This window comes from Heterodontus francisci, chromosome 1 (genome assembly GCF_036365525.1).
Source record: "Heterodontus francisci isolate sHetFra1 chromosome 1, sHetFra1.hap1, whole genome shotgun sequence".
Lineage (NCBI taxonomy): Eukaryota > Metazoa > Chordata > Chondrichthyes > Heterodontiformes > Heterodontidae > Heterodontus > Heterodontus francisci.
Window position 1 is genome coordinate 104,529,268 of NC_090371.1, and position 22,912 is coordinate 104,552,179.

General features: G+C 43.6%; 1 protein-coding gene across 1 annotated transcript in view; it reads left to right on the forward strand.

Moving 5' to 3' along the window:
- Positions 1-22,912, forward strand: part of LOC137371433 (zinc finger SWIM domain-containing protein 6) — a 217,058-nt gene that overhangs the window by 144,639 nt on the left and 49,507 nt on the right. The window contains exons 5-10 of the mRNA XM_068034024.1: positions 1,875-2,054; positions 4,463-4,639; positions 4,881-5,027; positions 7,850-7,978; positions 13,851-14,111; positions 16,198-16,333. Of these exons, the coding sequence (XP_067890125.1) occupies positions 1,875-2,054; positions 4,463-4,639; positions 4,881-5,027; positions 7,850-7,978; positions 13,851-14,111; positions 16,198-16,333 (1,030 nt within the window). The remainder of the gene's footprint in view (positions 1-1,874; positions 2,055-4,462; positions 4,640-4,880; positions 5,028-7,849; positions 7,979-13,850; positions 14,112-16,197; positions 16,334-22,912) is intronic.

A 22,912-nucleotide genomic window follows, 5' to 3' on the forward strand; every position in this document is an offset into this window, starting at 1 on the left:
TAATATTTAATACTAATTGCATTATTTTCCAGACTGGTATTCAGGATCAAGCTATCATAAATTATCCTAGGTACATATAATCTTTGTCGCTTTTGAAATGCTATAAAGTCAAATCTCTAGAAAGCCACTTTAGTGTATTTGTTATAATTTCAAACCAAGTTTAATGTTTTCTACACTTTTGGCTTCACCTTATGATGAGACTGGCAATGGACAGTGTCTAATTTGTGAGAAGCAAATTAAACTCTTTACACCAGCATCGCTGTGATCTGAACAAAAATATACTTCAAATAAAGGCCTAGAAGTTTCAAACTAATGAGAATTTGCATCTGTGGTCAATTGGAATACATCTTGAGCTAACTGATTTTTCTTTTACCATTTAATTTTTAAAAAATCTTAATGACAATTCTTGTCAGCCATCTTCCGTCTTTGATCTGGCATTGTCAGCTTAGCTGCTGAGAGCTTCTTGCTTGCAGACTGCTGACAACTACCAATACCTGACAGGTGATGTCAGATGACCACTCAGGCATTTTTTAAATTCATTCTTGGAATGTGAGCATTGCTGGCAAGGCCAGCAATTGTTGCCCATCCCTAATTGCTCTTGAGAAGGTGGTATTGAGCCACTGCCTTGAATTGCTGCAGTTCATTTTGTGTAGGTACACCTTTAGTGCTGTTAGAGAGGGAGTTTAACCCAGTGACAGTGAAGGAACAACGATATAGTTCCAAGTCAAGATGGTGTATGGCTTGGAGGGGAACTTGCGGGTGGTGGTGTTCCAATGCATCTGCTGCCCTTGTCCTTCCAGGTGGTAGAGGTTGCCGATTTGGAAGGTGCTGTCGAAGGAGCCTTGGGAAGTTGCTGCACTGCATCTTGTAGATGGTACACACTGCTGCCCACTGTGTGCCAGTGATGGAGGGAGTGAATGTTTAAGGTGGTAGATGGGGTTCCAATTAAGTGGCTGCTGTGTCCTGGATAGTGTTGAGCCTCTTGAGTGTTGTTGGAGCTGTACTCATCCAGTCAAATGGAGAGTATTCCATCACATTCCTGACTTGTGCCTTGTAGATGGTGGGCAGGCATTGGGGAGACGGGAGGTGAGTTATTCAATGCAGAATTCCCAGCCTCTGAGCTGCTCTTGTAGCCACAGTATTTATGTGGCTGGTCCAGTTCAGTTTCTGGTCAATAGCAACCTCCCCCTCCCCCCCCCCCCCCCCCCCCCCAGGATGTTGATTGTAGGGGATACGACATTGGTAATGCCGTTGAATGTCAAGGGGAGATGGTTAGATTCTGTCTTGTTGGAGATGGTCTTTGCTCAGCACTTGTGTGGCTTAACTCTACCCTCTGGAACCCCGCCCATCAGACTTTCAAATCCTCACACTGCGTGGTTCAGTTTGGGAACTAAGCAGAATGAATATGACATCTATTTCTATGCTGATCCATCAATGTTGGTGCTTTTTGTTTGTTTTCTCATTCTTCTCCCTTCCCATCCTAATCTAGTTGCTAATGTAATGGTTTAAACAATTTGATTTCTTTTGCTCTTCGGTTTATTTTGGTATTGCACTGTACAAAATTGGTATCGGAGTAGCTGGTTTCTAAGCAGCATATTTTTAAAGTTAGAATTCCATTAGTGAAGAAACTTTATCTTGTTTATTTCAATAGGGAAATGAGAAATGGCAAAATACTACAATACAGGCCCATTTATACTTGATGCAAATTAGCTGCGTGACTAGGGACTGTTTCCTCTGGATATTTACTTTATCAATACTGATGAAAGTTCAAGTTTATAGTTTGTTTTCCAGAACCTTCATGGGCTGTATTAGAAAAAATATACAGAGATTTTGTTGCCGTCATTTTAATTTATCTGTCTGCTTTGGATTCTTAGGTGCTCTGTGGATGTGTATAGTCTTAAATCCCCATTGCAAGCCTGAACAGAAAGCAGGCTGGCTAAAGCAGCTCAAAAAATGGAACTGTGTTGATGTTTGTCCCTGGGAGGATGGAAACCATGGAAATGAGCTGCCCAATTTAACCAATGCTTTGCCTCAGGGTGCAAATGCTAACCAAGGTGAGGATTAAATGAAGAACTTGTTCAGTTAGCTACAGTGCAGTAGGATTGTTTTCTGGTTGATGTGCAATCACATAGTGGTTATTGGTTGGGCAGTTGGGGGGGGGGTGGTGCGGTAGAAATGGAGTGGGGCTGAGAGGCTTTAGTTATGAGACAAACCAGGACTGTCCCTAGAGCACAGTAGGTTCTGAGAAGCTCCAATAGGAGTGTACAAAATTATGGAGGGCTTTGACAATTAAATAGGGAAATGGTATTTTCACTGGCCAGTGAGTTAGTAACTGGAGGACATGAGCGAAAGTTTATCACCAAAAGGGAGCAGTTGGAATAGTTTATTGAAACAACGGGTTTTTAGGACCTGGAATGCACACCCAGAAACTGAGTGGATGCAAAATTCAACCTAATCTTTCAATGCAAAGTGGATAAATATTTGAAAAATTGATGAAGGTAGGGGCAAAGGCTTTATTTGGGTAACAAGTTATACAGGTCATGCTCTAATGCAAATAATTCCTCAAGCCTATAAACGTGCTTTTATAGCTCTGATGGTGGTTCTGCAGGTTTATCCATTGACCACTTGAGATGTACAAACCAACAAGGTCCCAGATTTGATCTCATCGGAGCACTGGCAGGGATTTTGTGACTATCCGCAATGAACATGGGTGAGGTGGTGTAAAATTGACTCAGGCTGCATCTCCTGATGGTTATCCAGAAACTCCTGGATTTGTGTCCTTATTATGAGAACTGGATTTGGACATGATGCCCCTGAAATGAAATCGCTCCTCAAGGTTGATACATAAATAATGCCTACTTGGGCAAGTTCAGGAGGGTTCCTGGAGTCCATGGCAAATCTACTCCAGCAAGGAGTTGATGTTTTTAGAAGGAATATTAGCGAATACATTTTTAAAAAATTGCATCTGGTTTTAAATCAGTTTTTTAAAACTGTGTGTTAATTTGCAGTTAAGGTAATTTAAATTTCAGTTAAATTATGAGGGAAAATATTTGAAGACTTTATTATTGTAGTTGCAAAAGTTGGAATAAACATATGTTTGTGGTGTATAATTGTTGATAAGTTTGGCTTTTGTTATTAGGCTGTGATGTTTGTGACCCAGCACTTGGACAGCCCTTTGATTTTTATAGTTTCGTACAAGGTGACCTTCATACCATGATCTTTCACAAACCGTATAAAGAATTTTACATCCAGTAGAGACAGATCAGTGATATGGTGGACCTCCTGGTAATGTGCAATCTGCCCAATTTGCAATGCAGTGCAGATTTCACAGTACCAGCAGCTACAGAGAAACAATTACACGCACATATTTTTAAAGTTAATATTTCCAGCTTTCATTTCTACCTGCGCACCTTTCCTGATTGCTTGGAAAACAACTGTGTACAGGTCTAAAACCTAGGAACTGGAGTAGGCCATTCAGCCCCTGGAGCCTGTTCTGCTATTCTATTGGATGGTGGCTGATCTATATCACAACTTAATTTACCCACCTTTGTTCCATATCCCTTGATATACTTACCTAAAGAGAAAAGATCTATCTACCTGTGTCTTGAAAATTTCAATTGACCCCGCATCCACAGCCTTTTGGAGGAGCAAGTTCCAGATTTCCACGCCCCTTTGTGAACAAATGCTTCCCGATTTCACTTCTGAATAGCCTAGCTCAATTTTAAAATTCTGCCTCCTTCATGTCGATTCCTCTACCAGAGGAAATAGTTTCTCTGCATTTACTCTATTGAATCCCTTTAACATTTTAAAGATCTCAATTAGAACTGAAGAATCACTTCGGCATTTTTCTAATCCATCCCTGTTTGAGATTAGGGCTAGCATTCCAATTGCTGCCTTGATTACTGTTTGCAGCTTTGCACCAGATTTTGTGATACCGAGACACCCAAATTTCTTTGCTCCTCCACAGCTGCTAGTCTCTCATCAGTAAGAGCATATTCTCCAATTCTAGGTGGATGATCTCAAACTTTCTCACATTGAATTCTGTCTGCTACAGTTTAGCCCACTTGCTTAGTCTGTCTGTGCACTTTTGTAACTTCCTGCTCCCATGCACACAACTTGCTGTTCCTCTAATTTAGATATCCAACTTGGTTCTCAACAGAGCTGTCCTTTTTACATTATATCACTGATTTTAATGCTGCTATGGCTAGCAATGCTAGAAGAAATAACTTGCATTTATGTATCATCTCTCAAAATGCCCCAAACTGTTTCACATACATGAATTACTTTGTAATATATGAAAAGTTGGTGGAATTACATGGCAAACACACTTTTTTTTCTGTCTATATTGAGGGAGAGTGAATATACCATGGAGTGATTTGCTGGGCATTTGCTAGTGTGAGCTGCTGTTTTTATTTTTTTTTAAATGCACACATTTGATGTATCTTTTTCAATTTGCTGACAGATACTGCAAACAGGCCTCACCGGACTGTGTTCACGCGAGCCATAGAGGCATGTGATCTCCACTGGCAGGACAACCATTTACAGCACATTATTAGCAGTGACCTCTACACAAACTACTGTTACCACGGCGACAGTGAAAATTCACTGTTTGACTCTCACGGGTGGCCCTTATGGCACGGTAAGTGGCTAAACCGGAAAGACATTTGCATGACTTGTCCCTTTGTCCAGTTTCTATGGCATTGGGGAAAAGATTGGAGGCCTGGTCATGAATACAGTGCCTGTTTTGAACTGCTGGTTTCTAAATATGGAGTTTCTGCCACAAATATTTCCGTGATTCATCGTCAGATGGAGTCGTCCCACAAATTAATGTATTTTTTTCTTTTATAATTCCTTTTCTATGCACTGCCTTGGGATTTTAGAGCACGTCCCTACAGCTTGTGCTCGGGTGGATGCACTGCGATCTCACGGATATCCCAGAGAAGCCTTGAGGCTAGCAATAGCGATTGTCAATACACTGAGGCGACAACAACAAAAACAGCTTGAAGTGTTCCAGGCACAGAGGAAAGGTAAGCTGGGGAAAGCTGTAAATAGTGCATTTCAAGTATCGTCTTTTCTACAACTTAATGCTTTGAGTCACAAATGACCTGTGTGACTGTGACTGTAGTAAACTATCCCTCCTCATCAGCCTTTGACATAGTTGACCAGACCATCCTCCTCTCAATGCCTGTCCTCCATCATCTGGTTGTGTGGGATTGCCCTCACCTGGTTCCATTCTTAGCTATCTAATCATAGCCAGAGAATCACCCACAGTGGCTTGCCTTTCTGCTCCTGCGCTGTTACCTCTGGAGTCCGCTCCTTGGGCCCCTCTTATTTCTGATCTACGTGCTGCCCCTTGGTAACGTCGTCCAGAAACACAACAGGTTACACATGTAGGTTGAAGACACCCAACTCCACCACTTTCGACCTCTCCACTGTTGGATTTGTCACAGTGCTTGTCCGACCTCAAGTACTGGAGGAGCAGGAATTTACTCCCTACTAAATATTGGAAAGACTGAAGCCATTGTCTGTGGTCCCTGCCACAAACTCTGTTCCTTCGCGACAGATTCCATCCCTCTCCCCAGCAAGTGTCCGAGGCTGATCCAGACTGTTCGCAACCTTGGTGTCATACTTGACCTCGATGAGTTTCCACCATATGTCTGCTCCCCCACCTCAGTAACATCACCCGACTCGAGCACTGTCTCTGCTCATCTGTTGCTGAAATCCTCATCCATGTGTTTATTATCTCTCGACGAATCCAATGCTCTCCTGGTCAGCCTCTTATCTTCCACCATACATAAACTTGATTTCATCCAAAACTCTGCCAGTATCCTAGCTCGTACCAAGTCCTGTTCACCCATCACCCCTATGCTCACTGACCTGCATTGGCTCCTGGTCAGGCAATGTCTCAATTTAAAAATGCTCATCCTTGTTTTCAAATCCCTCCATGGCCTCACCCCTCCCTATCTCTCTAACTTCCTCCAGCCCAATGACTCTCTGTGTTCCTCCAATTCTGGCCTCTTGGCACATCACTAATTTTAATCACTCCACAAAAAGCAGGACAAATCCAACCTAGCTAATTACTGCCCTGTCAGTCTACTGTTGATCATCAGCAAAGTGACGGACGGGGTCCTCGAGTGTGCTATGAAGCAGCATTTGCTCAGCAATAACCTGCTTACTGGCACTCAATTTGGGTTTTGCTCGGGCCGCCCAGCTCCTGACCTCATTTCAGCTTTGGTCCAAACATGCACAAAAGAGCTGAACTCCAGAAGTGAGGTGAGGGGAGAGTGACTGCCCTTGACATCAAGGAGCCCGAGCAAAACTGGAGTCAATGGGAATTGGGGAAAACTGTCTTCTGGTTGGAGTCATACCTAGCACCAAGGAAGATGGTTGTAGTTGTTGGAAGTCAATCATCTCAGTCCCAGGACATCACTGCAAGAGTTCCTCAGGGTAGTGTCCTAGGCCCAACCATCCTCAACTGCTTTATCAATGACCTTCCTTCAATTATTAGGTCAGAAGTGTGGATGTTCACTGTTGTTTGCATAATGTTCAGTACCTTTTGCAATTCCTCAGACACTGAAGCTGCCCATGTCCAGATGCAGCCAGACCTGGACAATATCCAGGCTTGGGCTGATAAATGGCAAGTAACATTCACGCCACTCAAGTGCCAGACAATGACCATCTTCAAAAAGAGAGAATCTAATCATCTCCCCTTAATGTTCAATGGCATTACGATTGCTGAATCCCCCACTATCGACATCCTGGGGGTTACCATTGGCCAGAAACTGAACTGAACCAGCCACATAAATGCTGTGGCTACAAGAGCAGATTAGAGGCTAGGAATTCTATGACGAGTAACCCACCTCCTGACTCCCCAAAGCCTGTCCACCATCTACAAAGGCACAAGTCAGGAGTGTGATGGAATACTGTTCACTTACCTGGATAAGTGCAGCTCCAACAACACTCAAGACGGTCGACATCATCCAGGACAAATCAGCTCACTTGGCACCCCATTCACCTTCAACATTCACTCTCTCCACCACTGGAGCACAGTGGCAGCACTTGGTACCATCTACAAGATGCACTGCAGCAATTCACCGAGGCTTCTTCGACAGCACCTTCCAAACCCATGACCTCTACCACCTAGAAGGACAAGTGCAGCAGATGCATGGGAATACCACCACCTGCAAGTTCTCCTCCAAGCCACACACCATCCTGACTTGGACCTATATCGCTGTTCTTTCACTGTCGCTGGGTCAAAATCCTAGAACTCCCTTCCTAACAGCACTGTGGGTGTACCTACATCCCAAGGACTACAGTGGTTCAAGAAGGCAACTCGCCACCATCTTCTCCAGTGCAATTAGGGATAAGCAATAAATGCTGGCCTAGCCAGCAATGCCCACATCCCACAAACGAATAAAAAAAAAAATTGTCTTCAATTCCCTCCCTAAACCTTTCCCTCTTGCTACCACTCTCTCTCTCGATGTCAAATTTTGTTTGATAATGCTTCTCTGCATTAAAGGCACTATAGCAATGCTAGATATTGTTTTGGGAGTGGGTTCAATTTTATGAATATTTACTTTTCAACTCTTGAGTTAAGAGGATGTGGAGAAAGCTGTCTTTTAAACTGAATCCCTGTGGATACTAAGGGAGACCAATTGGCGATCTCTTTTGTGTCATGTATTTAAGTGACTAGTACAAAGCCACATCAGTTCAGATTATAGTATAGTTCAAGTGCAGGAACATAAAAAGCTTGTATTTACAATATCGCTGTTTTGTAAAGTTAGAAGCTTAGCTAGTTAAAGTGTAGCAACTGATTGTTTCCACATAAACACTGAGTTTTTTCACAAAGGAATCACAACAATAACCAATCTTGAAGGCTGGGTAGGTCACCCGCTGGACCCTATTGGCTGTCTCTTCAGCACACTAATGGATGCTTGCAGAGTGGATGATGAAAGTTCTGGATTTTCTGAATTTACAGGTATGTGAAACTCCAGGTTTCCTGGGTCTAAACAATAGATCTAAAATCCATTTTTCTTTCTAAATTTAATTTTCATGCTGTGCATAGATAATTTTGGCACAATTTGCACTGACATCAGGGTTTCAGCAGGGTGAAGATGAAGAAGCCTTTTCTGTCCATTAACCAATCCTCTATCCACGGCAATATATTATCCCCATTTTCATGAGCCCTCGTCTTGTATAATAACCAATATTTCTGCTCTGCTACGCAGCAATCAGGAACGTATCACACAGGGAAGAAACAGGCCGCGCGCCAGCAATGTTCCCTTTAAGATGCACCTATGCGTTAATATTAAAGGGACCATGCAGTGCTGCAAACCAGTCGCACACAGAAAACAGAAGTTAGTGGGAACATTGGTGGTAACCTCTTGTGTGGTATCTTACCAAATGCCTCTCATGAACTATATATGCTACATCCCCTTATCTAATAGATTTGCCAAACATGGTTTCCCATTCATAAAACCCTGTTGATTCGGCCAAATCCTTTTATTATTTTCCAAGCGCTCTGGTACGTGTCTAATAATAAATTCTAGCATTTTCCCTATGACTGATGTCAGGCTAACTGGCCCATAGTTCTCTGTTTTCCCTTCTTTCTTGAAGAGTAGTGTTCAATCCATGGGAATCTATGGAATTCTGGAACATTAAAACCAATGCATCCACTGTCTCGGCAGCCACCTTTTTTAAAACCCTAGGGTGCAGGTTGTCTGGACCAGAGATTTGTTGGGCTTTTAGCCCCTTTAATTTCTCCAATGTTTTTATTATAATAATAATTATTATTATGCCAACATCATCACCCTCTATAAAAACAAAGGTGACCGCGGTGACTGCAACAACTACCGTGGAATCTCCCTGCTCAGCATAGTGGGGAAAGTCTTTGCTCGAGTCGCTCTAAACAGGCTCCAGAAGCTGGCCGAGCGCGTCTACCCTGAGGCACAGTGTGGCTTTCGTGCAGAGAGATCGACTATTGACATGCTGTTCTCCCTTCGTCAGATACAGGAGAAATGCCGTGAACAACAGATGCCCCTCTACATTGCTTTCATTGATCTCACCAAAGCCTTTGACCTCGTCAGCAGACGTGGTCTCTTCAGACTACTAGAAAAGATCGGATGTCCACCAAAGCTACTAAGTATCATCACCTCATTCCATGACAATATGAAAGGCACAATTCAACATGGTGGCTCCTCATCAGAGCCCTTTCCTATCCTGAGTGGTGTGAAACAGGGCTGTGTTCTCGCACCCACACTTTTTGGGATTTTCTTCTCCCTGCTGCTTTCACATGCGTTCAAATCCTCTGAAGAAGGAATTTTCCTCCACACAAGATCAGGGGGCAGGTTGTTCAACCTTGCCCGTCTAAGAGCGAAGTCCAAAGTACGGAAAGTCCTCATCAGAGAACTCCTCTTTGCTGACGATGCTGCTTTAACATCTCACACTGAAGAATGCCTGCAGAGTCTCATCGACAGGTTTGCGTCTGCCTGCAATGAATTTGGCCTAACCATCAGCCTCAAGAAAACGAACATCATGGGGCAGGATGTCAGAAATGCTCCATCCATCAATATTGGCGACCACGCTCTGGAAGTGGTTCAAGAGTTCACCTACCTAGGCTCAACTATCACCAGTAACCTGTCTCTAGATGCAGAAATCAACAAGCGCATGGGTAAGGCTTCCACTGCTATGTTCAGACTGGCCAAGAGAGTGTGGGAAAATGGCGCACTGACACGGAACACAAAAGTCCGAGTGTATCAGGCCTGTGTCCTCAGTACCTTGCTCTACGGCAGCGAGGCCTGGACAACGTATGCCAGCCAAGAGCGACGTCTCAATTCATTCCATCTTCGCTGCCTTCGGAGAATACTTGGCATCAGGTGGCAGGACTATATCTCCAACACAGAAGTCCTTGAAGCGGCCAACATCCCCAGCTTATACACACTACTGAGTCAGCGGCGCTTGAGATGGCTTGGCCATGTGAGCCGCATGGAAGATGGCAGGATCCCCAAAGACACATTGTACAGCGAGCTCGCCACTGGTATCAGACCCACCGGCCGTCCATGTCTCCGTTATAAAGACGTCTGCAAACGCGACATGAAATCGTGTGACATTGATCACAAGTCGTGGGAGTCAGTTGCCAGCATTCGCCAGAGCTGGCGGGCAGCCATAAAGACAGGGCTAAATTGTGGCGAGTCGAAGAGACTTAGTAGTTGGCAGGAAAAAAGACAGAGGCGCAAGGGGAGAGCCAACTGTGCAACAGCCCCAACAAACAAATTTCTCTGCAGCACCTGTGGAAGAGCCTGTCACTCCAGAATTGGCCTTTATAGCCACTCCAGGCGCTGCTTCACAAACCACTGACCACCTCCAGGCGCGTATCCATTGTCTCTCGAGATAAGGAGGCCCAAAAGAAATTACTTGAAGTTCCTCACTCACATTAGACCCTTGGTTCCCCGCAATTTACAATATGTTCAATGTCTTCTACTATGAAGACAGACACAAAATATTTGTTCAATGCCTCTGCCATTTCTTTATTCCCCATTATAATTTCTCCTGTCACTGTCTGTAAGGGACTTCATGTTTGCTTTCACTAATCTCTTCCTTTTTGCTCTGATCTGTTTTTATATTTCTTGCTAGTTTATTCTCATTCTATTTTCTCCCTCATCAATATTTTAGGTCATCCTTGGCTGATTTTTTTTTTAAAAGCCTCCCAATCCTCAAGCTTACTACTCTTTTTGGGAGTGGCATTGTCTTTCAATTTAATACTATCCCTAAATTCTCTAGTTAGCCATGGCTGTACACTTTTCCAGTGAAGTTTCTTTTATTCCTTAGGGAATGTATATTCATTTAGAATTCTGAATTATTTCTTTAAATGTTTGCCATTGCTTATCTACTGTCATAATCTTTAATCTAATTTCCCAAGCTATCTCAGCCAACTTGCCCCCATACCTCTAATTGGTTTTATTTAAATTTAAGACCTTATTTTTGGACTTAACATCACTCTCAAACTTCATGTGAAGTTCCAACATATTATGATCACTCCTCCCCAGAGGATCCTTTACTGTAAGATTACTCATTTACCCTGTCTTGTTACACAATACTAGATTTAAAATAGCCTGTTGCCTATTTGGTTCCTTGATGCATTATTGGAGAAAACTGTCCTGAATGCATTCCATGAACTCGTCCTCCAAGCTACTTTTGCCGATTTAGTTTGCGCAATTTAAATGAAGATTAAAGTCCATCATGATGATTGCATTTCACTTGTTATATGTTCCTCTAATTTCCTGATTTATACTTTATCCAACACTATGATTACTGTTAGGGTGCCTATAAACTGCTCCCACCAGTGCTTCGTGTCCTTAATTTCCTAGCTCCACTCATTGATTTTCTCGGCTAAAATTCTCTCTACTGCAATTATCTCATCCTTTGTTAGCAGGGCTACCCCACCTCCTCCTTTTCTGTTTTGGCGAGATTTTCTAACATTCACATTTCCTGGAATATTTAGTTCCCAACATTGGTCACCCTGCAACTATGTCTCAGCAATGCCCATTTACCAAACCCATTTATCTCTATTTATGTCATTAATTCATCCATCTTGTTTCATGCAATCAGATACAGTGCCTATAATTTTTTACTGTTTTCCCTGATGTCGCCTCTTACCATTATTAAACTCTGTTCCTTCCTGCTCTATAGCCTTGACTTCTCTTCAAACTTAAATTTACTCCTAACTGAACCCTCTCCCACCTTTCCCTTATTAATTTAAAGCCCTATCTCCCACCTTAGTAGTTTGATTCACTAGGGCATTGGTCCCAGCTGGTTTAGGTTGAGTCCGGCTCAACGGAACAGCTCTCTGTTTGCCCAGTACTGGTACCAGTGTTCGTGAAACAAAGCCTCCGCCTCCCACACCACTCCTTCAGCCACACATTTAACCCTTTAATCTGTTTGTGTCTCTGGCAATTTAAGTTTGCCCAGGTAATAATCCAGAGATTATTACTTTTTGAGGTTGCGCTTTTTAATTTGCATCATAGCTCCGTAAACTCGTTCAGCAGAACCTCATTGCTAGTTCTTCCTATGTAGACCACAACAACTGTATCCACCCCTCTTTCTCCAAGTTCTTTCTCCATCCACAAGTAGGTCCTTAACCCTGGCACCAGGCAGGCAACACAGCCTTCGGGGCTCACAGTTGTGGCTGTAGAGAACAGTATCCCGCCCCCCTCGGCCGCCTCCCCCCCCAACTATATTATCTCCTGTTACAAGCACATTTCTTTCCACTTCCCTCACTTAAGTAGCCTTCTGTACCAGGTGCCATGTCCATTTGCTCATCCTCCTTGCAATCTTTGGCCTCATCCGCACCAGTAGTAATAACATCACACCTGTTGGACAGTATCACAGGCCAAGGCTGTTTCACCACCCCATCTGGAGTTCCCTTACCTGCTTGAGTTTCAACCATATCCTCTTGTCCCTGATAGCCAACCGAAGTTTCTCGAGTTGCAGACACTTAAAAAAACAGATGTAGTTGCCTGGGATCATACTGCAGGTGCAGCACACCTCCTGCACTTCCATCTCTATCTAACCTTGTTTTATATGTTTAATTAATGTTTTATGCAATTAATTCATTTGGTTTATTTTTAAGTTCTTAAACTAATTTAACCAGTTTAAATTAATTTAATAAAGTATTAGTTATATGTTCCTAGTTTTAAATACTTACTGCTTCAAGCTTATACAAACCACCTTAGGCATTAAGGCAAAAAAGCAGCACCTCCTTCCCCCTCTGCATCAAATTCCCACACTCGAACTTCTCAACTTCCCACTCAGTTTATGATGCATTCAGTTAATGTTGTGGTTACACTCCTTCCGAATATAGATCCTGCAAGTGTAAAGGCTTATATTTATATAGTGTCTTTCATGAGCTCAGGATGTTCCAAAGTGCATTGCAGCCAGTGAAGTACTTCTGAAGTGTAGTCACAGGTGTATAAAGGGCTGCTATTACTGAAAAGTCCTGAGCCTAGCGGGAACTATCTTCATCCACACCCTTGGGGAAGGGTGGTGTGTGGGTAGTAGGGAACAGAGTCTGGTCTGTAGAATGCCCTGTAACATATTTTATTACTGCTTGGCAATCAGGTCTCTCAAGTTCCTTGGACAAGATTGTGTGTACTCAGTTTTCCTTTTTTCTTCACCTTTTGGGATCCCTCTAGTGGCCTGACTGAGAAATAACTAAGCCCTATTGACAGTGACTCGCAGATCTGATTGGCGGCTCAGTTTCATTACATGTACATCCTACCTTGTGGGGAAATGGATGTTTTGCCATCTATGCTCCCAGATTATACAATCCTTTTTCTTTGTCTCAGTTCTGCATCATCAGCCTATGTGAACTGGGATTGTTGATAATTGATGAAAATAACCTGAATCAAGTTTAAACCTAGTCATTTGTTTCAGCTGAGGTGGGTGCTGCTCATGGAATTTGTAAGTGTCTAACACTGCAGACTTACATGAAATTTCTTTGGTCGAAAATATCAATTACCAATGTGGAATGCACTTTTTTTGACTGATGTAAGAATGCCAATGCAGAACTTTTTTAGTGTATGAAATGCTTTTTTGAAACTTTTTAAAATTTGAACTGATATGCATTTACTTCCTCCTTTACTGGAGGTGTTGAGTCGTACTAGGGTATAATCCCATGGGCACTGAGGCCAACAGTTGCAGCAACCCTGGCTGAGATTAGTTAGCTTAATACAGGTGGGCTTAGTTCCACAGTAGACTTTGTTTACCATTTAAAGAATATGTAGCTGTTGCATTTTAAATGGATTTTGTTCAATACAATACATTTAATGTAATCATGTGATTGTTGTTCACAGAAACCATGGGGCAGTTAAAATTGCTGGAGTACCAACATTTACCGGCCCACATGTTCCTGGAAGATGGGGAATCTTATTTAACACTAGCTGTTGAAATAGCCCTGATTGGATTGGGCCAGCAGCGAATAATGCCCGATGGCTTGTATGCCCAGGAGAAAGTGTGTCGCAATGAAGAGCAGCTGATCGCAAAGCTGCAGGAGGTAGAATTAGATGACATGCTGGTGAAAATTTTCAGAAAACAAGCAGTCTTCCTGTTAGAAGGTAATTTAATTTTAAACAGATTCAACTTAATCTTCACAATTACTGCTTTGCTCTATGTGTACTTAATGTTTTCCTTCAATCTGTTTGCCACAGTACCTTGTCTCTGCCTGGCATCACCCCTGGTGGCAGTGCTGAGATTGGGAACTTGCTGCAGGGTGAATTATGGAAACAAACACTAATCTAACCTTTCTAACATACTGGGATGTCTTGTTTGTTGCACTACCTTAAATCCAGACAAATTGTGGCCTTTGAGAAATAACAATTTGAATTCATTGGGTAGGGATGGGTTACTATTCTCTTACCCATGAGAAAGATTGTGCAATTCATTTTATGTTAGTTATCACATTCTTAATTATTTTTGACATTTTCCCCCTTTGGAAGGGAAGTAGTTTTGAGAAATTTTCAGAACTGGAGTGACGAATTTTTGAAATTCACACAGTTGTCTCCGTAAATCCTGTTTTGGTTAATTTAACTGGAACCTGGGTCATTTAACTATCCTACTGCTCCCTACTTTATGCAAAACTCTCCAATTGTTCTATGTTTCAAAATAAACTTTTTGTAATGCATACTGCTTGTGTTCAAATATACATGATATGCTATGTCATCAGGAGGATACATTTGAGATAGCATCCTTGGCTCTGCCAAGGCAGGACTTGTAGCCTGGTATGCTCATGCAGTGAGATCACAAAGACTGCTAATGATCCCCAGCCAGAAGGAGCAAAGAAAAACTTAACAGCCAACTCATTCTCCCATGCACTTAGTAGATGTTACAGAGTAGGCCTAGAAGATTGCATGCCTGCTGCTTCAGGCACAGAATGACTTTTAGGACTGCTGGAGAAATGGACTACATGAAATGGTATTGGTCTTTAAATTAAATGTAAATTACGTTAAAGAAAGAACTTGCATTTATATAGCACCTTTCACGACCTCCGGAGGTCTCAAAGTGCTTTACAATTTAATATTTTCTAAGTGTAGTCACTGTTATAATGTAGGAAACATGGCAGTCAATTTGTGCACAGCAAGGTCCCACAAACAGCAATGAGATAATGTTGTTTGAGGGATAAATATTGGCCAAGAGAATGGGAGAACTCCCCTACTCTTGCTTGAATAGTACCTTGGGATCTTTTACCTCCACTTGAGAGGGCAGACATCTCATCTGAAAGACTGCATCTCCAACAGTGATGGTCTGGATTATGTGCTCAAGTCTCTGGAGTATAACTTGTATTAAAGGGAAACAAAGTATAAATAGATTATACACACAATAGCTGCTATGGGAATTTAAATAAAATGCCAAAAATGCTCATTTTTGTAGCAGATTGAGCTTATGTGTTGGGAAAATTGCATAATTTAAATCTTCCGTTTGCTCTTTCTAGTAAATATTCGTCAGTTGGAATAGGGATCTGATTGGTTTAACAGAAATGCAAAACCTTGTACTTATTATCATACCTGCTTTCTGACTCATTAATACCGTTTTCCAGTCATAACCTCGGATGAACAGGTTGCGACCTCTGCAGCCTGCTCTAGTATCTCTCCAATCTTTCATAAATTCCTTCTTGTGGGTAGGCTAAGACTTTACTCACCTATGGACTGATCTGTAACTCACTAAAAAACCCATTCACTTACACAGACTTAAAATTGAGCCCCTTGTGTCCTAGAAATGGCTGAGGGCAGTGTACAGTGGCGCAGTGGTTAGCACCGCAGCCTCACAGCTCCAGCGACCCGGGTTCAATTCTGGGTACTGCCTGTGTGGAGTTTGTAAGTTCTCCCTGTGTCTGCGTGGGTTTCCTCCGGGTGCTCTGGTTTCCTCCCACATGCCAAAGACTTGCAGGTTGATAGGTTAATTGGCCATTATAAATTGCCCCTAGTATAGGTAGGTGGTAGGGATATATAGGGACAGGTGGGGATATGGTAGGAATATGGGATTAGTGTAGGATTAGTATAAATGGGTGGTTGATGGTCGGCACAGACTCGGTGGGCCGAAGGGCCTGTTTCAGTGCTGTATCTCTAAACTAAACATGAGGTTAATCACATTTGTTTCTGACTTGTTTGTGTATTTGCCGAGGTTAATATTTGCTTTCGTCTGTAGGTGGGCCCTATAGCGGCCTGGGTGAAATAATCTACCGCGAGAGCGTTCCAATGCACACCTTTGCCAAGTATCTCTTCACGTCTCTCCTACCTCATGATGCTGAGTTGGCGTACAAGATTGCACTGAGAGCAATGCGGTGAGTATTGGCCATTGCTGCAGCACCATTTTTAGCATTACTGGCACATACACTTAATTGGTTGATCTTTTAAACAGCTTGTGTGTCCATGGTTCAGTCCAGTGAATGGCTGCAGTAAGGGAAAAGAGAATGCTGTTCTTGCATCTCACAAATCCAATCTGCCTGTCAGGTCTGATGCTGGCGTTACAGAATCTGGTTACATTTGAGCTGGATTGTCGGCAGTTTCAGAGAGTATTTAATCACAAACTGGCCTTAAACGAAACCTCATTAAATTATTCATAATGACTGAAAATGAGATTTTAGTGAATGTGTGAATAATAAATATGCTTTAATAGCTTTGATCTAGACCTCAGGATAGTTATGGTCATATCGATTGCCTTAGTATGGGCCCCCTCCCCCACCCAACCCCCTCCAACTTTGCTCCCCATCATTCAGGCATAGGCTACCTAAAAGGCACTGACTGACTGACTGATATTTGCATTAAACTGTGCTCCTAAATAGTGGCAAAACGATTGTTTTCTTTGTCATTGCAGTGACCACACAACAGAAATAGTAATGTATATAAAAGTTTCATATTTAATTAAACTAAAGGTTCAGTTTAAATGCATGTAATTGTGACTCCGATGCGACATTGGTGAAATATTAGGGGAAAAATGAGAATTCCAAGGCCTAGACCATTCCATCCTTCTGGTTGAAGTAGGAAGCACGGAGGGCACTAGGAAACCAGAGAAAGAAATTTATACCTTTTTGGGGTTAGCTGCTGCTTAACATCAACTCTATATTTGGAAATTCATTAATTACCTGCACTACCATGTGCTTTTGAAAGTTATAAAAGGAGACATTTTTTCACTGCTACCCCTTATATAAGAATCTGCATTGTACTAAGTTCCAAGCATGTTATCCAGATTCAGTAGTTTGATTAAATTGGTTCATTTCAAACACAAAAAGGACCATGAACCTGTGTACATGAGTGCTGCCATTTTCTTATCCAGCCATGCCATTTCTTATGGTCTTGGCAGCTGGTTGGTATTTGTAATTGAAGCCACAGCAACAAAACACTTCCTGGAATTTAGAAGAGCAAGAGGTGACTTGATTGAAACATATAAGATCCTGAGGGGTCTTGGCAGGGTGGATGTGGAAAGGATGTTTCTAGAACCAGAGGTCACTGTTTAAAAATAAGGGTCGCCCATTTAAGACAGATGAGAAATTTTTACTCTGAGGGGTGTGAGTCTTTGGAATTCTCTTCCTCAAAAGGCAGTGGAAGCAGAGTCTTTGAATATTTTTAAGGCAGAAGTAGATAGATTCTTTATAAGCAAGGGGGTGAAAGGTTATCGGGGGTAGGTGGAAATGTGGAGTATTCAGTTCAGCCATGAACTTATTGAATGCAGAACAGGCTCTAGGGCCCGAGTGGCCAACTCCTGCTCTTAATTCGTATGTCCGTATGAGGAAAAGAAAATTTATTTTTACTCATAAATCTTGTGCTTCTTGATGATTTTAAGCAGGGAGATCATCTGAGTTCCCGTTACACAGGCCAACTAGTTGTCTGAACAGTTTATAAATGATTAATGCAACTTCGACCTATTACTCTTGTGACTTTTTGGGTAATATCCATCAAATTACTGGTTGGTCACAACTTTAGTTGCATGTTGCTATGAGTGTGGAGGGGTATATGTGTTGTAAGGCTGCACTACTCCCTTTGGTATGCAAGGCAAAATGATGCCAGTCTAGCTGAGTGAAATTTTCCAAGCTTTTTGTAGAACCGTATGATCCAAGTAAAGTCATTTGATTAGCAGCCGTTATCATGCTAGCAAACCTATGATGAACTCAGCGCAAGGGAGTGGGAAAGATGGTAAATGAACAAAGATTTTAGGGTCGTACATAAATCATTACTAACTATAAGGTAGTTGCAAGAACAGATCGAAAAGGCCAAAGGCATGCTGGGTAGTGTAGAATATGGAAGTAAAGGAGTGCTGCTTCAATTATACAGAACACTGGTCAAACATTAGATGGAATTCAGTTCAGTTTTGGATGCCTCACACATCCTTTGGAAGGTCCAGCAACAATAATGTAGTAAAACTTCCCAAGGCGCTTCACAGGAGGGTTATCGACCAAAATTTGAAGCTGAGCCATGGAAGGAGATATTAGGGCAGGTGACCAAATCTTGGTCAGAGGTAGGTTTTCCAAACCCGTGACCTCTACCACCTAGAAGGACAAGGGCAGCAGATGCATGGGAACACCACCACTGCAAGTTCCCCTCCAAGCCACACACCATCCTGACTTGGAACTATATCAACGTTTGTTCACTGTCGCGGGTCAAAATCCTGGAATTCCCTTCCTATAACAGCATTATGGGAGTATCTGCACTAGATGGACTGCAGCAGTTCAAGAAGGTGGCTCACCACAACTTTCTCAAGGGCAGTTAGGGATGGGCAACAAATGCTGGCCTAGCCAGTGATGCCCACATCCCATGAAAGAATCAAAAAAAGGGGTTTGGAGGGGATTGGAAACGAGGACAGTGAGCACAAGGGTAATGGGTGAACAGGAATTGATGCAAATTGGTATATGGGCAGCAGAATTTTGGATGACTTTAAGCTTATAGAGTGTGGAAAATTGGAGAACAGCCAGTAGTGCATTGGGATAGTCAAATGTAGAAATAATAGGCTGGATTTTGTTGAGCTCCCAGTGCCTGGCTCCGTGGCGGGGGGGTGGGGGGTGGGGGGGTGGAAGGTGGCTGGAAGATCGCAGCGGCCCACCACGGAGCCTAATGCTGCGAATGCCGGGCCCCACCTTCCCGGTGGTGGTGGGGGAGCTCCATGGCGATACATCCACCGCTCTGCGGCAGGACCCGAATTTGAATATTAAAATCAGCTATTTAAATACATTTATGTGGAAGCTGGCGCGATCTTACCGGCAGTTCCTGATCTTCTGAGCGCGTGCGGCACTCCTGCGCCTTCGTTTTCCTGTCCAGGGGAACTCTGCATTTGTGGTGAAGTGGTGGGGTGGGGGAGGGGAAAAGAGGTCAGCTCTGCAATGTCAGTGTAGTTTGGGTGGGGGGGAGGGGGGGGAGAAAAGAGATGAACTCTGCACTAGGTCAGTTGGAGGCGGTCAACGGGTTCAACTCTGCCCTTAGTGCATTTGGGATGGAAAAGGGGTAATTGGGTTTTTCTGATGTAGTTGGTGGGGGGGGAGGGGTGGGGTTCAAACTCTATTTTTTGTTCAGTTGGGGGGGCGCGTGGACAAGGTCAACTTTGATCTGACAACGCTGGCCTGGCAGCCCTTTAAAAATGGCACCAGAGCCTGCGCAGAAACAGGCGACGTAGTTGATGGCGTCACCGAGGCCGCCCCCGCCACGTGATTGCCGAGCGCCAGATCAAGGAAGCAGTTTTTTTTGGGCGGGAAAATGAAATACAGCCGGATAAAGGTATGGAAAAGAGTTTCAACAGCAGTTGAACTGAGGCAGGGGCACAGTCGGGCGTTGTTATGGAGGTGGAAATAGGCAGTCTTCGTGATGATTAAGTTACAAGTTAATCCCTTTTTTGTTTCGGAGGACCGGGGACTGCTGGGTAGGGGAAAACTATTTATTTGGGCAGTTTTAAAATCTTTGTCTTTTGCGAGGAGCAGCCTTGATAGAACGGGGTGCGGAGCGGACTTTCAGCTGAGCGGTCAATTTCAGTAAGTTACAAGTTAATCCCTTTTTTGTTTCGGAGGACCGGGGACTGCTGGGTAGGGGAAAACTATTTATTTGGGCAGTTTTAAAATCTTTGTCTTTTGCGAGGAGCAGCCTTGATAGAACGGGGTGCGGAGCGGACTTTCAGCTGAGCGGTCAATTTCAGTAAGTTACAAGTTAATCCCTTTTTTGTTTCGGAGGACCGGGGACTGCTGGGTAGGGGAAAACTATTTATTTGGGCAGTTTTAAAATCTTTGTCTTTTGCGAGGAGCAGCCTTGATAGAACGGGGTGCGGAGCGGACTTTCAGCTGAGCGGTCAATTTCAGTAAGTTACAAGTTAATCCCTTTTTTGTTTCGGAGGACCGGGGACTGCTGGGTAGGGGAAAACTATTTATTTGGGCAGTGGCAGTACCCGAGACACTACACGTGTAGTGTCTCCCACCCACCCTCCTCCTAAGCAGAAATTCAGGGAGCTAGGGTGGAAGCTTAGAGCGAGAACAACCAGAGTTGTTATCTCTGGGTTGTTGCCTGTGCCACGTGCTAGTGAAGAGAGGAATAGGGAGAGAGAGGAGTTGAACACGTGGCTGCAGGGATGGTGTAGGAGGGAGGGTTTTGGTTTCCTGGATAATTGGGGCTCTTTCTGGGGTAGGTGGGACCTCTACAAACAGGATGGTCTTCACCTGAACCAGAGGGGTACCAATATCCTGGGGGGGAGATTTGTTAGTGCTCTTCGGGGGGGTTTAAACTAAATCAGCAGGGGAATGGGAACCTAAATTGCAGTGCCAGTGTACAGGCTGTTGAGAGTAGTGAGGTAGGGGATAAGGTTACAGGGACGCAAGAGGGCACTGGCAAGCAAGAACTTGGTTTAAAGTGTGTCTACTTCAACGCCAGGAGCATCCGGAATAAGGTGGGTGAGCTTGCAGCATGGGTTGGTACCTGGGATCCTGATGTTGTGGCCATTTCGGAGACATGGGTAGAGCAGGGGCAGGAATGGATGTTGCAGGTTCCGGGATTTAGATGTTTCAGAAAGAACAGAGAAGAGGGTAAAAGAGTGGGGGGTGTGGCATTGTTAATTAAGGAAAGTATTACAGCGGCAGAAAGGACGTTTGAGGACTCGTCTACTGAGGTAGTCTGGGCCGAGGTTAGAAACAGGAGAGGAGAGGTCATCCTGTTGGGAGTTTTCTATAGACCTCCGAATAGTTCCAGAGATGTAGAGGAAAGGATAGCGAAGATGATTCTCGACAGGAGCGAGAGTAACAGGGTAGTGGTTATGGGGGACTTTAACTTTCCAAATATTGACTGGAAATACTATAGTTCGAGTACTTTTAGATGGGTCTGTTTTTGTCCAGTGTGTGCAGGAGGGTTTTCTGACACAGTATGTGGACAGGCCAACCAGGGGCGATGCCACATTGGATTTGGTACTGGGTAATGAACCCGGCCAGGTGTTTGATTTAGATGTAGGTGAGCACTTTGGCGATAGTGATCACAATTCGGTTAGGTTTACCTTAGCGATGGGCAGGGACAGGTATATACCGCAGGGCAAGAATTATAGCTGGGGGAAAGGAAATTATGACGCGATTAGGCAAGATTTAGGATGTGTAGGATGGGGAAGGAAACTGCAAGGGATGGGCACAAACGAAATGTGGAGCTTATTCAAGGAGCAGCTAATGCGTGTCCTTGATAAGTATGTACCTGTCAGGCAGGGAGGAAGTTGTCGAGCAAGGGAGCCGTGGTTTACTCAAGAAGTTGAAGCGCTTGTCAAGAGGAAGAGGGCGGCTTATGTTAGGATGAGACGTGAAGGCTCAGTTAGGGCGCTTGAGAGTTACAAGCTAGCCAGGAAGGATCTAAAGGGAGGGCTAAGAAGAGCAAGGAGAGGACACGAGAAGTCATTGGCGGATAGGATCAAAGAAAACCCTAAGGCTTTCTATAGGTATATCAGGAATAAACGAATGATAGGAGTTAGAACAGGGCCAATCAAGGATAGTAGTGGGAAGTTGTGTGCGGAATCAGAGGAGATAGGGGAAGCGTTAAATGAATATTTTTCGTCAGTATTTACAGTAGAGAAAGAAAATGTTGCCGAGGAGATTACTGAGATACAGCCTACTAGGCTAGATGGGATTGAGATTCACAAGGAGGAGGTGTTAACAATTTTGGAAAGAGTGAAAATAGATAAGTCCCCTGGGCCAGATGGGATTTATCCTAGGATTCTCTGGGAAGCCAGGGAGGAGATTGCAGAGCCGTTGTTGTTGATCTTTAAGTCGTCATTGTCGACAGGAGTAGTGCCGGAGGACTGGAGGATAGCAAATGTTGTCCCCTTGTTCAAGAAGGGGAGTAGAGACAGCCCTGGTAATTATAGACCTGTGAGCCTTACTTCGGTTGTGGGTAAAATGTTGGAAAAGGTTATAAGAGACAGGATTTATAATCATCTTGAAAAGAATAAGTTCATTTGCGATAGTCAGCACGGTTTTGTGAAAGGTAGGTCGTGCCTCACAAACCTTATTGAGTTTTTCGAGAAGGTGACCAAACAGGTGGATGAGGGTAAAGCCGTGGATGTGGTGTATATGGATTTCAGTAAGGCGTTTGATAAGGTTCCCCACGGTAGGCTATTGCAGAAAATACGGAAGTATGGGGTTGAAGGTGATTTAGAGCTTTGGATCAGAAATTGGCTAGCTGAAAGAAGACAGAGGGTGGTGGTTGATGGCAAATGTTCATCCTGGAGTTTAGTTACTAGTGGTGTACCGCAAGGTTCTGTTTTGGGGCCACTGCTGTTTGTCATTTTTATAAACGACCTGGATGAGGGTGTAGAAGGGTGGGTTAGTAAATTTGCGGATGACACGAAGGTCGGTGGAGTTGTGGATAGTGTCGAAGGGTGTTGTAGGGTACAGAGGGACATAGATAGGCTGCAGAGCTGG